A 13,436-nucleotide genomic window follows, 5' to 3' on the forward strand; every position below is an offset into this window, starting at 1 on the left:
TTCGTAGTACATGTACATCACATATGCATGTAGCTTTTAATACAAGTACTTCATGTTGTTAAGAAAGTGACATTATTTAGTAATTGCTATTCTGCCACGAAAGTTATATGTATACAATTATAGTTGCAGTTGTAGCACAAACATATTTACAAAATACATTTAGTTGTAGCAGATCGTTCACAAAGTTAGGCAAGACCTTCACATGGATTTTTCCCCAGCCTCGCTACCATGGGCAGCGCGCAGTATCGCTCGATAGCTGTGCGTAAGTCTAGTCTAGCTACCATCGGCAGCGCGCCGTATCCCTCTATAGCTGTGCGTAAGTCTATTCTAGCTACCATCGGAATCGCTCGATAGTTGTGCGTAAGCCTAGTCTAGCTACCATGGGCAGGGCGCCGAATCGCCCGCTAGCTTTGCGCAAGTCCTTCCCACACAGATCCTTGCCATCTCCTTGGTCACTTGGCCATGGTCCTTAACCAAGACACTTTACCATTGCTTCATCCTCAAGATGGGACATTAAGCTGTTGGTCCCATGTCTTGTGTAACGCATGTTAAAGTACCAGTACACTTTATCAAAAAGAGAAGGGGTTCGCCGCGGTGTTTCTGGCTCTTGCTGCTATATGTTGTGCATATGTTGAGATACATCAAGTGAGAAGACTAGTCTTCAACAAATATCAATAGCCTCCAGTGTCTTTAATTGCAAAAAAATTTGTTTACCACAAGACCCCTGAGCTAGCCAGTACCAAAGTTCGGAAAAACCAAATAATAATCTTTATCCCGAAGCAAAATTCACATCTAATATTTATCTTCAGTTAGCACTGTCAGTCACATACATATAAAAGCACATTATTTGCAATGGAGTACAATATTTAACCCAACAACAAATCATTTTAAAGTAAAATATAGTAAGGGGAAAAGAAAACTTACGGATGAAAATAAAATGGAAGGAATAGACATAAATAAAAAATACTGATGTTCTGAACATTAAACTTCAATTTAAAAAATGTGAGAATTTCTGTACTACAGCAAAACTATAACACACAAGTGCAACACTCAAGTACATGTATGTGATAAAATATTTATAAAATTTTACATAGATAAACATTAAATGAGCAAGTTGAAATATTACCTACCAAGGTAATAGGGAAAACCAACTACAGATTAGAGAGAACTGGGCCCGATTTCATAGAGCTGCTAAGCACACAAATTTGCTTAGCATGAAATTTCTCCCTTGATAAAAACAGGATTAGCAACCAAATTTCCACATGATTTTCAGGACAAGCAAACAACAGCTGAACACCAGTAACAAGCAATATGCAACAAATGGAAATTTGGTTGGTAATCCTGTTTGTATCAAGGATGTAATTTCATGCCAAGCAAATTTTTGTACTTAGCAACTCTATGAAATTGGGCCATGGGGTGGATTGCACCAAGCGGTCTCAAACCAGTCTATGCGCTATAGCCAGCTAACTTGAGAAGCGCTTAGACAGTCTTTAATTATAGACCGATTGCAATAGCACGATCTATAATTATAGCCAGTCTTAAATCTTTAGCCAGCTCTGAGCTGGCTATAATCAGTCTTTGTTTCAGTTTTTTAACCATCCCCCGAGACAGTGTCACTGTGTTTCACTGTTCTTATTTGCATTTTTATGCATAACTTTACCAATAAAATATTAGAAATGGATTACACCCATTAGAGGCATTATGATGATGATACAGTATTCCAAAGAGTAAAAAAAAAATATTCACAGATTTGATATTTGATGATTTAAACCCCAAAAAGCAATAAGAACAATGCTGTTTAACTAGTGCTGTAGATGTGCTATTATAACAATAATAATGATAATAATAACTTTCGATTTATATAGCGCCTAATAACTAACACTTAATTCTCTAAGCGCTTTACATTAGTGCCCTGGTCATAGGGCCAATAACATCCCTTTTTAATGTTTCTCAGCTCCCTTGGGAGTATACAACCTGGGCAACAGTTTATATCGCTCCAAAGGCTTTTTCATTCACAATATCAACCTCTGCCCTCGCAGGTACCCATTTATTCCCCTGGGTGAAGAGAAGCAATTATAGTAAGGTATCTTGCTCAAGGACACAAGTGTCACGACCGGGATTCGAACCCACACTCCGGTGAAAACGCACCAGAACTTGAATTCGATGCTCTTAACCACTCAGCCATGACACTCTACATGATGGGACATTAGTTCGTATTGCATTACTTTCGCGGACTTATCTAAGACCGGCTTATTGCAACATGCTTAATGACTGACTAAGCTACATGTAAGACCGTCTAAGGCAGATAGCCGGGAAGCCGGCTATAACTGACTGGTCTTAGACCGCTGACTTAAGACCGTTTTATTGCAATCCGCCCCAGGTGTGTCAATCTTGAGACCTTCATTTGAAGGACAGAACAGTCTAAGCGGTTTTTTTAATGGGGACAGGAAGACCGTTCCATAAGCGGGAGGCAGCATTGGAAAAAGCTCTCTCGCCAAGCTAGTTTGCATGGCTTGTTGAAATGGCGCCATAACTTTGAAGGGAGTATGGGCAGTCATGGATTTCAACAAGTAAATAGAGATTATCTGGAGCACACTCCCTTCAAGTTGATTTCCCAACGAGTTTCAGCATAATCCTGGTCTTTTTGGCGGTGTCCAGTTGGAAGTGTTCCGATCTAGTAAACCGTTGGTGGCTCTCACCTTGTAGGACGGTGCAGCCGATCTGTCGATCGTTGACGGGTGGCGGTGCTATGCTTCGCTGGACATCATTCATGTCGCCACTCTCAAAGTAGTCGTTATTTGAAGAGATGCCGAAGTGGCCAAACCCTAACGAGGGACAAAAAACAAAAAATAAAGCATTTTTGAAATATTGCTGAAAATTAGTCCCTGTTTGAAGTGATGCTCAAGTGGCCAGTGGCGGAAAAAATGGGGCAAAGAAACCACAAACAAATTCATTTCAAAATGAGGCATTTTTGAGATGTTGTTGAACATGCTGTTCAGCCTACCTCGAGAGAGATCATTCAATGTCTCGTCCTTCTCCGGCGTAAAGGTCACGCAGATGACCCCGTTATTGGGGTCATCCAACCTGACCCCCGACCCGGAAGGGGCGCAGCGTGCCTCCATGAAGTGGAACTTCTTCTCGTCCATCGCTGGTCTCTCCAATAAGATAAATCCCTTCGAATCGATTGTCCAATCGCCTGCGATTTTCCCGTTGTTCTCAACGAGGGCGCTACATCGAAGACGCTCATCGTTATTCCTTAGCTGTATTGTGTAGGGAGAGTCGAACGGCAAGATGGCAAAAGCCCCCTCAGTTGTGTGGTAGTGTACCCCCTGCGGAATGCGCACTTGGTACGATCCGATGGTGATGAAGTCAACTTTGCGAAAGTCTAAAATAGAAAAAAAGATGGAAGTCCCAGTATTAAGATAAACGTAGCTAGAGCAAGAATTGTAGATAATAATAATAATAATAATACTGAATTCTTAAATATAGCACTTTGTATCAAAGTGTTTAGTACTATTTTCCTGCAAGGTATAATAAACATAATAATAATTGTGGCTTTTTATATAGCGCACATGTCCGTCACTCAGTGACGCTCCTGGCGCTGTAACATACAGTATTTCCTGCCAGATGTGGGACTACGTTTGAATAAAGAGACTTAATTCTGATAGCACCATGTAATGTTTTTACAAGGAACTGTGGCGCAATTTGCTGCCGATCGGACCAGGAACACCGGGGCGAACCCCTTCTCTTTTCGATAAGTGCACTGTATTTGGAGCTACGTTTTTGAAGTATGATACCTATACCTTTATAGCACCATGTAATGCTTTAACACTGGAGTGTACCCCTTCTCTTTTCGATAAGTGCACTGGGTTCTATAAGGTACATTGTACATTACACAACACACAACACCAACATCCCATCTGAAGGACGCATCAATCATGGTTTAAGTGTCTTGCTTATTCTAAGGACACAAGCGTCACCTGAAATTGAACCCGGGCCGGAGACAAGCAAACTATGCAGCAAAATGTTATCGCTTTATTAACGATTAGGTCACCGTGGTCAAGTGGTTAGACTGCAGGACTTGCAATCACAAGGTTGTGGGTTCAAATCCCCCCAGCTAACCGCTGATTTCACAATGACTAGAATAAATATTGTCGTCTAGTTACTGAATCACAATTTCTTGATTTGTGCAATTCATAATCATTGACGTTAAACCAATGTTTGTATGAGAGAGATTGGTTGTTGTCAGCTTGGTGTTTATATCCCCTTGTGGGAGTTTGCCGAGTTCCCTTGATGGGAAGATCATTCAAACAAACAAACAGACCCACCATCATAACTTCTTTAAATTGAACCCACACCATAGTCAAGCAAACTATGCACCAAAATTATAGACGATGTGACCTATAATTTCATTCAAACCGCCCTCAAACCGCCCTCAAAACACTGTATACGTCATGTTTCGCCGGGCAAAAAGATGCGTAGTCATGGTAAGATTGCATACACTTTCTAGCTGGCTGCCAAAACACAAAGGTTTTGCCCGGCGGAATGCGCGCGAATCATGTTATGGTTTTCGAGTGACGTCAGAGGTCACATCGTCTATAAAGCAAGAAGTCTCGCTTAGCTATACACACCATATAACTTCTTGCCACTGAACCCAGAAAGAAGGAAAAGATCCGCCTCCGTCTCTGTCATCTGTTGGGACACTGGGTGGACTCCTTCTCCCATCGACTCATTGTTTTTCTCCTCTGAAAAAAGAAAGAAAAAAGTTTCAGAGTTCACAATTTTAGTGTTTTTGAAAAATTTCCAAATGCTTTGTTTGCCCTCTTACAAAAGGGGAAAAGGGTACTGCAATTCATCTTCTTCTTCTACTTCCTTTCTAGTGCAGCTTTCATAATTGAAGACAGTCGTACTGCCAGACACACCGGGGCGAACCCTTTCTCTTTGCAATAAGTGTGTACTGTGGTCTTTATGGAGTTGATAGTTTTTAAATAACAACCCACACAAGACCTATACATGTAGCTTTACGTCCAATCCAAAGGACGAAGCAGTGGTTAAGTGTCTTGCTTTAAAAGGACACAAGTGTCACGACTCTCGAAACCGCACTCTTGAGTTCAGTTGCGGTGCTCTTAACTGCTCGACCACTACACCTCCACCAAATCATGATCCAAATTTCTCCTTTTCCGGGGATTGTTGTGTAATCCAAATTGAGACCTTTGCTCTTTTGTTGGACAACAAAGGATTACATGTAAGCATTTTTTGGCTGCCACTATTGTATTTGGCATAGGAGGCAAGTCTAAGATTCTAGCATGACCGAGTGGCTTTTCAGATAAAATTGGCAAATTCGTATCTGGAACAAAAAAACAGAAGCGCTGAAAGTTTCACATCAAGCAAAATCACTATCTTTGACGTGATTGATTACTAACAACTAATTGACTGACTCCTCATGAATATTCATGACTTACCAGAGTTGACACGCACTCTCGCTGCCTGGTATGGTACAGTACCCTGACCTCTCCCATTCATTATGTTCATTGCTATTGTGTTTCCTCCCATAAACTGCGAAGCTACTCCTGGAAAAAAAAAAACAAAAAAACTCTATTTAAAAAAAAGAAGATTATCAGAGCTGGCTCCACCAGCTTTGGACACTACGAACGAAAATACAGTCTCAGTGTCTGAATAGCCTTGTTTGACCGCATTATTGAGTAAGGATTCTTCACACAAAGACCGTTGATTTGAACTGGACAAGAAGGTATTTTTTATTTCACGCAGTGATCATAAAAATCACCGAAAGATAAGACGCACTGATGTTTTTAGGGTCAAAAACGTCAGATAAGACGCGTCTTATCCGCAGGAAAATATGGTAATTCCCCCTTGGCCAAGTGGTTGCAGGACTTGCAATCTCAAGGTTGTGGGATCCAGTTTGATCATTAGCTAGACCAACATGCACCTCATTTAATAGTTGGCGCTTGCGCAATAGGTAATTGCAAAAAGATCTACGTGGCTTACCACCACATCTTACCACTTGGTGTATACTCCCCAGCCAAGCTTGATGTGCCCATCACAATGTTCCCGTTGACTGTCTTTTCTCCCGCCATCTTTTCGGCAACCGCATACATGTTTTCGGCAGGGATATTCATCTCCTTTGTGGTCTGCGCATTGCTAGGAAATCGCTTCAACCCTACTTCTTCTTCTACTGGTAGTGGAGGATCTTTTCTAAACTGGGCTGGACACGACTTGGTCGGTACAACCTTAGCGTGACCCGAACCTCCGGGCGGTGCGGTCGTCGAGCTCGGGACAGACTTAACTCTTTGCATAGTGTGCTGTTCACTGCCAGGTGGTGGCTGGAAACCAGTGTACGGCTGGTACCCTTGTTGAAACGGAGCGACGTGATGCAGGGTTTGGGCGGGACTCATTGGAACAAATTGACCGGTGGGAGTCTGAATGTACTGCTGCTGCTGCTGCTGGGACAACATCTGCAGATGCTGTTGCTGCTGCAGTAACTGTTGCTGCTGCAGTGTTAACTGCTGTTGGTTTGGATAGCTAGAGATATTCCCTGGGTATGGTAAGCTCTGCTGGTGTTGGCTTTGTGGACTTTGCTGGTACAAGCTCGGGTCCATTTGCTGCATAGGGTAGCCCACCCCAGGAAGCAGTTGTGGCTGTTGCGGGTAGTCTTGTGGCAAGTTGCCTTGGTAACTAGCAGGGGGTGCCGCACCTTGAAGATTTTGTTGTACTGGTGTTTGTTGACGCTGTAGTTGGTCTGCAAAATACAAAAGGGTGAAAACACTGGATTGCACATCATTGGATTGTATCGTAATTTGGGTGTGATCCCTGGCTACACGGCAGTTAACGGTTGTATGGCTTCTGACTGGCACCCCCAAACAAAGATATTGACAAAATAGGGACACCGTCAACATAGGGCTAGATAGCTCAGTTGGTAGAGGGCGGCACGTTAATCCGGAGGGCGTTGGTTTGAATCCCACTCTGTCAATTCTTTGTTCAACCTCAAAAAATGGATTAAAAAAAGAACAATCTTTACTTTAAAGACACTGGACAGTGACAGGGGTCGAAATTGCCACTAGCCCGCTAGCCCGGGACTACCAGATTTACAGCCGGGCTACTCATTTTTCCAGCTTGATAGCCCGACGGGCTAGTGGAAAAATAATGCAAAAATCATCATCACAAACAATAAAGAACTATGTTATTGGTGTATTGTAAAGTTTGAGCCGTGACGCGAGACATAATGTGTCTTTCGGGCTACCAAAATCTAATCAGGGCTACTAAAAATTATTGGTCACTAGCCCTGCTGACTACCATGGAAATACACTTAATTTCGACCCCTGAGTGAACACGTTTAGTAATTGTCACAGACAAGTGTTCTCATTTGGTGTACTGTACAGGTCACTGCCTCAGACATACTGAGCTGGCAGTGAACAGGCTGGTGATATTGGCCCCCTACTCAGGGTCAATGTTCCCGAGGCAGACCACAAACCACCTATGTGGACACCTTGTGCCGGGACTCTGAACTGCGTCGGGAAGAGCTGCATACAGCAATGGAGGACCAACGTGTTTGGAGGGCCATCATCCGATATTCCGCATCGACTGAATGAAATGCATGATCGAATTATTATTATTAGGGCCTTTACCTTGAATTCCTGCTGAATTGGCACTCTGGCTTAGTCTGTCATGTCTGTCATCCTTTGTTTGTTCTTTGAAAGTACTACACGGCCAACTCTTGGTAAGTGGATCTCCTACCATTAAAAAACACACAAAGTTTCTCAGACCACAAAAATAATAATTATTATAGGTATATTTAAAGGGCTTTGCAAAAAGGCGCTGAACAGGACAAGACGAGAAACAAGAAGACAAAGACGAAGGCTACAAGAACAAAAATATTTTAAGACATTTCCTGAAAATGGCGATAGAAGGAGCATATTCCTGATATTGATGGGAATTTAGTTCCACAGTTTAGGACAGCTACAGAAAATATAATCTGTAGGCGCTAACGAAAGTAGGAAATTCCGCGCTTACTTACACCAAGCGTACTTCACAGGTAAGCAGGAAATGTTTACTTGTGCGCTTGCGTACTCCATGTTACACATTCTTGGCTTGTAAGCGAAGAATGATGGTCGCAAGCGCAGATTCAGCAAAAAGCAGAGCCATCAACTTTCTTCCCTCATAGAAAAAAAAGCATGAATAAAAAACTCACCTTGACTTGTGTCAGATGAAGCTTGCTCAAACTTCTCCACAATCTTGACCAGACGTTTTAGTTTTTGTTTCCCAAGAGCATCCTTCAACGTCGCAAGATTATCCTCATCTAAATCATCTTGTCTCTCCATCTCAACAAGGAGCTGGGTCCCCGTAAATATCTTGACGGCCGCTTGGTACCTCAAAAGCAATTTTATATCTCCCACATCTTGCTCTGTCAGTCCATCGGCAATCTCCTTCAGGAGAGAGCTGTAGCTTGTCACGGCTGATTTGGCCATTTGTATCGCCACGATCAGGTCGATCCCTGGTTACACGGCAGTTATATTGACGAATGGCTTCTGACTGGCACCTCGATCAAAGAAATTGTCAAAATTGGAAGACCGCCAACATAGATAGCTCATCAGTTGGTAGAGTGTCAGCACGTCAATCTGGAGGACATTAGTTCGAGCCGTCCTACTCTTGTAAGTTTTCTTTGATGAACCTAAAAAAGCAGAAGATGTTTTCAAACGGAATTGAAAGAGAATCAAAGGTAGCGATGCTTCTTTTCCCGTAGTTGCGATAACGTAACCCTCCTCATGCTCTACTCGCCGTCGGGAGGAGGGTTACGTTATATCGCAACTACTTTTCACCTCAAAAGTGAATAAGAAAAACGTGAAATCTGTGGATGAAATTTTGAAAATAAAAAATATTAAGAAAGCACTGAATTGGTGAAAAAAGGTAAAGTTAACAAGAAAAATTAACAGTAGTTTTTGATGGGTGCGATCTTTGAAATTTATTTAAAAAAAAAACTAAAACACCCCAAAGAAATTAAAAAATAAACATGATAAAAAAAATATATATAAACCAATCACACTTAAATTAGACCAAAGAAAACTTAACCCCAAATTCCAAAACAAGGACATTAACAAAAACAACAACAACAACAACTGGGGCCTCAGTGTCATCATTCCCATTTCAGCATTCGACCGGAAGTCGCATGTCTGGCTTGACGCCCCCAACGTGGATGATAACAACCAACAACAACCACATGAAACCGCGATTAAAATGGTGGTCTGCTTTGTATTTGCGTAGAGTAGCACGCAAAAACATCCCCATCGGATTGCTTCAGAAAGAAGGAAAACGGGCCTATAACGTCATTCAGAAACCTCCATGTTCCCCGTCCACAAAATACCTAAAAAACATGCTCAAAACTTACCTTTAAATATTGAAAATGCTTGAAAAATGCGAGTTCTGGTGTAACCACCGTCCTACCTACACGACGTACACACACGCATTACGCCAATAACTAACGGACTTTCGCAATGCTTTCTGGAAAAACAATAAAGTGGAAGTTGACGCAATGGGGTGGCACTACCAATAGTAGTACTATTATTGAAATACTTTCTAAATCACCAAACTATCTTTTTGAATTGTACAAACAGAGCCAAAATATTCGTTAAATGTATTTTTTATATACTAAAACACTTTCAACAAATTTTTGGGTGATGAAAAAAAAGATAAATATTTTCACAAACTTACCCGTATTATTTTGAGGGTACTGCCCTTGTTTTTACGGGTTTTCCCCGCCAGATATAAATATACACACAGTCTGGTACCTGGACTTATATGCCTGTATGTTGCGTGCTACAGAGTTTGTGAAGGTGGTGCCATAAAGAGAAAGTTCTTTCGTTTGGAAATCCCGAAAAGCAAAACGTGTGCTCTCTGGTCCAGCATCGATTATGGAAATTGGAAAATGTTAATGGGAAACTTTAGACTATCTGCCAATCAACAAGAGAGGGCGCTCTTCACCAGGTAATTGTCAACAACTTAGGAATAGGAGAAGCATGAGTGACGGTCACTGACAGCAAATACCTTGTGTTTTGCGTGTTTTTGATTTTGTATTTAAATTTAGCCAAACTGTATTTTGTTTTTTATAACACAATGCCAGCATAAACCAAACTGTTCTGGAACAGGACGTACTGGACACGAGTTCCCCAAGGATAACAAGCGGTGTGCATGAGTTTTTGGGAGTGTTTCTTCTAGGGTAATTAGCAAAAATTCAAAAATGCTGACCTACCAAAAATTGAGAAGAAATCTGAAATTTAGTTGTATGACAATGTATCTGATTTAATTTTCAAGAGGCCGAGAGACTTCTAAATATTTTTTGAGTATTTTTGAATTTTTAGCATTTACTACTGTTTGCTATAGGAGTTGTGCACCCTTACCTGGTAGGTCTGCTGCCCTCTAGTGGCAGAGCTTTCAAAAAGTCTCCCATTGAATTGAAGTGATTTGCGAGAAGGTAGCTGGTTTATTCGCTTGGATTTTACCTGATTTTACCTAGTAGTACAGCAGTAGTACTGGCTCCTTCTTTCGTGTTGGTTTTGAGAGTGTTGATTATAAACTGAAAGTAAAACATGGAGAAAGCAAAATGCTACAAAGTAAATTCATAATTTCGACAACACTCAGGCCGTGTCCGAATTGGCGACGCGCGCGCCCTAGCCGTAGCTGTAGCCGAAGTCGCCAATTCGGACACGGCCTATCTCACTATTAAGTTGGTGTCCACGACCTAGTTGACCCAGCTAGCTGAGCTAGTAGTTGAGCTGAGTAACTGGTGCTCTGCACTCATTTTTTAAAATGATGACATTTTGCAAATAGTTAACTTTAAAAATGAGCGCAGTCTTGTTAGTACAACACAGTACAGTTCACTTCACAATCAGTCGGATGTAACTGACTTTCACTTACATTTACAAAGTGTATGTTCAGTGTTTGTTGTTAACTTGTTCGTTGTAATTAAATTAACATGTTGCTTGTTGGAAAGATGTTTAAAATAATCTTTAAAAGGGTAGAATATTATGTACTCCTACTCTACACCCAGTAACTTGGGGCGCTGTAGTTGCGATAACGTAACCCTCCTCCCGACGGCCTGTGCGTCCGTTACGTTATCGCAACTAGGGGCGCTGTACTCGAAACTTTTTCGAAACTTTGACATTCTCGGTCGAACTAGCTATTACAGTATTAGTACGACAGAATGTCAAAATTTCAAAAAAAAGAGTACAGTGCCCCAGTTACTGGGTCTACTCCTACCCATCATTCATGACCCTCTTTCCACTAAGAGGAGGAGGGTTATGTTATCGCCACTACCCTCCTGGCAAAAAAAGTGTCCAGTGGGCTTGTCGTAATCAGTTGCAAAACTCAACCATCATTTATAAAACTCGTATTTTCAATTACTTTGTGCCTTCAGGACGTCCCTAAAGTAAGGCTGTTTTATTTACTTGCCGCCAATTTCACAAAACCCTTCCTAACTTAAGACTATAATCTTAGGACTTAGGACGAGTCCAAACCCTGCACTGTAGTATGCAGACCTTAAGATTTATCCTAAGTTAGGACAGTTACTCCTAACTCGAGATAAGACGAGTCCCAACTCTATGTGAATTCGGCCGCAGGGCTCTTTTGTAAATATTTTGCCATGGGTTACATAGTGAAATTGCATGTTTGATAAAAGAGCCACAGTTGTTTTGCTTACAGGCTTTATGAAATTGGGTTCAGTTCATCTGAAATATTTTTCATTTCTCTTCATTAAATCCACACAGATAATCATCATTCCATGTTACCAGTGACCAGGATATCAGCCACTCTGGTTCTCTTGTTCACGTTGGTCCCTATTCATGCTCGACATACTCCGATACACCCAGATGTTCCAGGCCGGTTGGATACCAAGATGTCGTACAAATACATTGATAAGTTAAGTCTATCGAACGACCATAGACGAGAGATTCAGGAGATACTGCAGGGCTTTGACACCCAGCATGAAAAGCTGCTAGCAGAGTACCAGGCAGAGAAATACAGACCGTTCACTATCGGTAAGAGATAGTCATAGATTTTATTGTTTGCAAAAGATAGTTAAGACCTAAAATTGGGTTTCCAATTTCTTCAGAGTTTAGGGCAAAATTCTTGCTTTTTCTGTGTTCTTTCTGCCTATAACCTCTCTCTCACACTTACTTTCACTTTGTTGCTTCTGTTACAAAGGGGGGCTACAAGGGTGTGTTTTTGCAGTCGTAACAATATCTGATTCGGTTGAGTTTGCCGTTGTTTAATCACTGGCCAATGACAGAAGCAGATTGTTAACGATTGCCAAATCACAACTCAAGTTTGTGTGTGTTGTGTTGTTATTCAGTCTGTGAGAGAAAGACTCTGCTAGGGTCGAAACGTCTGGCCATTATACCATCTTGGCAAAAACTAAATGTTAAATGCCTGTCGTCTTTTACAGATGAGAGGATTTCCGAGGCCCAAGTTCTACTGCTGACCAATCTGCCTGCTGCGGCCGCATTACTTGAAGATACGCTCAGCTTCTCAGAAGTACCTATTGTGCAGGTAAGTTTAAAGGCACTGGAGGTGTTTGGTAATTGTCGAAAACCAATGTTCTCACTTGGTGTACTATCCCATCGAATGCATAAAATAAACCTGCAAAAACTTTGGCTCAATTGGTCATCGAAGTTTCATGAAATTAATGAAAGAAAGAACACCCTTTTTGAAAAATTTACATTCAGTGTGTGCTTTCAGATGCATATGAAGCCTTTTTATTTGACTGAGAAATTACCTCTTTCTTAAACACAAAGATACTTGAGAGTAGAGGGAGCAGTTTCTCACAATGTTTTATCAATAGTTGCATTGGCTGTAAGTGCAGTTTTCCGCACTTAGTTGATCCCAGTTCTGTACCCCCCCTTTAACATTTTGCTTTTATCTTCTCTTTTTGACAGAAAGTGAAGTGTTATCACTTGAAGTACCAAGTTTACATGTCCATTGGGCCACTTAGCAAAGGCCTGGAGGCTGCTCAACATGAGTATAAAGCAGCAAAGTCTATACCATTGGGTGCTAGCAACCTGCCAACACCAAAGGAGGGTTCCCCAGGGATCCATGCTGGGCCCTCTGATTCATCATTGAGGGAGATGCACTTTCAGGCGACGTTGGACTTGGGGAATGCTCACCGTTTCCTCAGCAACTTGCAGGAGGCCAAGACATTTCTTGACGAAGCCGAGACGTTGGCTGTCGAGATAGGCGACGTGGACAAGATCACCACGGCAACCATCCATCACGGGGATTGGATTCTTGGGAGCGGACATCTGAAGGAGGCTATTGCCAAGGTTTTCCAGCCGCTGTTGAAACGGAATATGAGCGACAAGAATAGGGGGCTAATGTTACAGTCATTTGGAAATGCTTGTAGGTAAGTTTGTCGAAGCCACCGATCTTACCTG

General features: G+C 41.8%; 3 protein-coding genes across 5 annotated transcripts in view; 1 reads left to right on the forward strand and 2 right to left on the reverse strand.

The window, feature by feature from the left end:
- On the reverse strand, positions 1-10,492 carry LOC139942478 (uncharacterized). Of its 3 annotated transcripts, none has more exons than XM_071939282.1 (8): positions 10,410-10,492; positions 8,207-8,686; positions 7,644-7,748; positions 6,020-6,757; positions 5,463-5,570; positions 4,632-4,745; positions 3,005-3,385; positions 1-2,825 (listed from the first exon to the last, which is right to left on the reverse strand). In XM_071939282.1, exons 2-8 carry the CDS (start codon positions 8,481-8,483, stop codon positions 2,602-2,604), a joined length of 1,947 nt encoding a protein of 648 aa, XP_071795383.1. In that variant the 5' UTR covers positions 8,484-8,686; positions 10,410-10,492; the 3' UTR covers positions 1-2,601. The 3 variants fall into 3 exon arrangements, with proteins under 3 accessions (XP_071795383.1, XP_071795384.1, XP_071795382.1); XM_071939283.1 differs by lacking the exon at positions 10,410-10,492 and adding an exon at positions 9,724-9,920; XM_071939281.1 differs by lacking the exon at positions 10,410-10,492 and adding an exon at positions 9,401-9,508.
- Positions 1-13,436, reverse strand: part of LOC139943434 (uncharacterized) — a 136,104-nt gene that overhangs the window by 71,011 nt on the left and 51,657 nt on the right. The window lies entirely within an intron of this gene.
- LOC139942495 (uncharacterized) overlaps positions 10,488-13,436 on the forward strand; it is a 15,069-nt gene continuing 12,120 nt past the window's right edge. Inside the window, exons 1-4 of the mRNA XM_071939306.1 lie at positions 10,488-10,622; positions 11,775-12,044; positions 12,452-12,555; positions 12,942-13,405. Of these exons, the coding sequence (XP_071795407.1) occupies positions 10,613-10,622; positions 11,775-12,044; positions 12,452-12,555; positions 12,942-13,405 (848 nt within the window). The 5' untranslated portion in view covers positions 10,488-10,612. The remainder of the gene's footprint in view (positions 10,623-11,774; positions 12,045-12,451; positions 12,556-12,941; positions 13,406-13,436) is intronic.

This window comes from Asterias amurensis, chromosome 10, assembly GCF_032118995.1.
Source record: "Asterias amurensis chromosome 10, ASM3211899v1".
NCBI lineage: Eukaryota > Metazoa > Echinodermata > Asteroidea > Forcipulatida > Asteriidae > Asterias > Asterias amurensis.

Coding starts and splice junctions, on each gene's coding strand:
- LOC139942478 (XM_071939282.1), bottom strand. CDS start 8,483: ATGGCCAAATCAGCCGTGACAAGCTACAGCTCTCTCCTGAAGGAGATT. Junction 7,749..8,206: donor TTCATCTGACACAAGTCAAG/GTGAGTTTTTTA, acceptor TTTTAATGGTAG/GAGATCCACTTACCAAGAGT. Junction 6,758..7,643: donor CAATTCAGCAGGAATTCAAG/GTAAAGGCCCTA, acceptor TGTATTTTGCAG/ACCAACTACAGCGTCAACAA.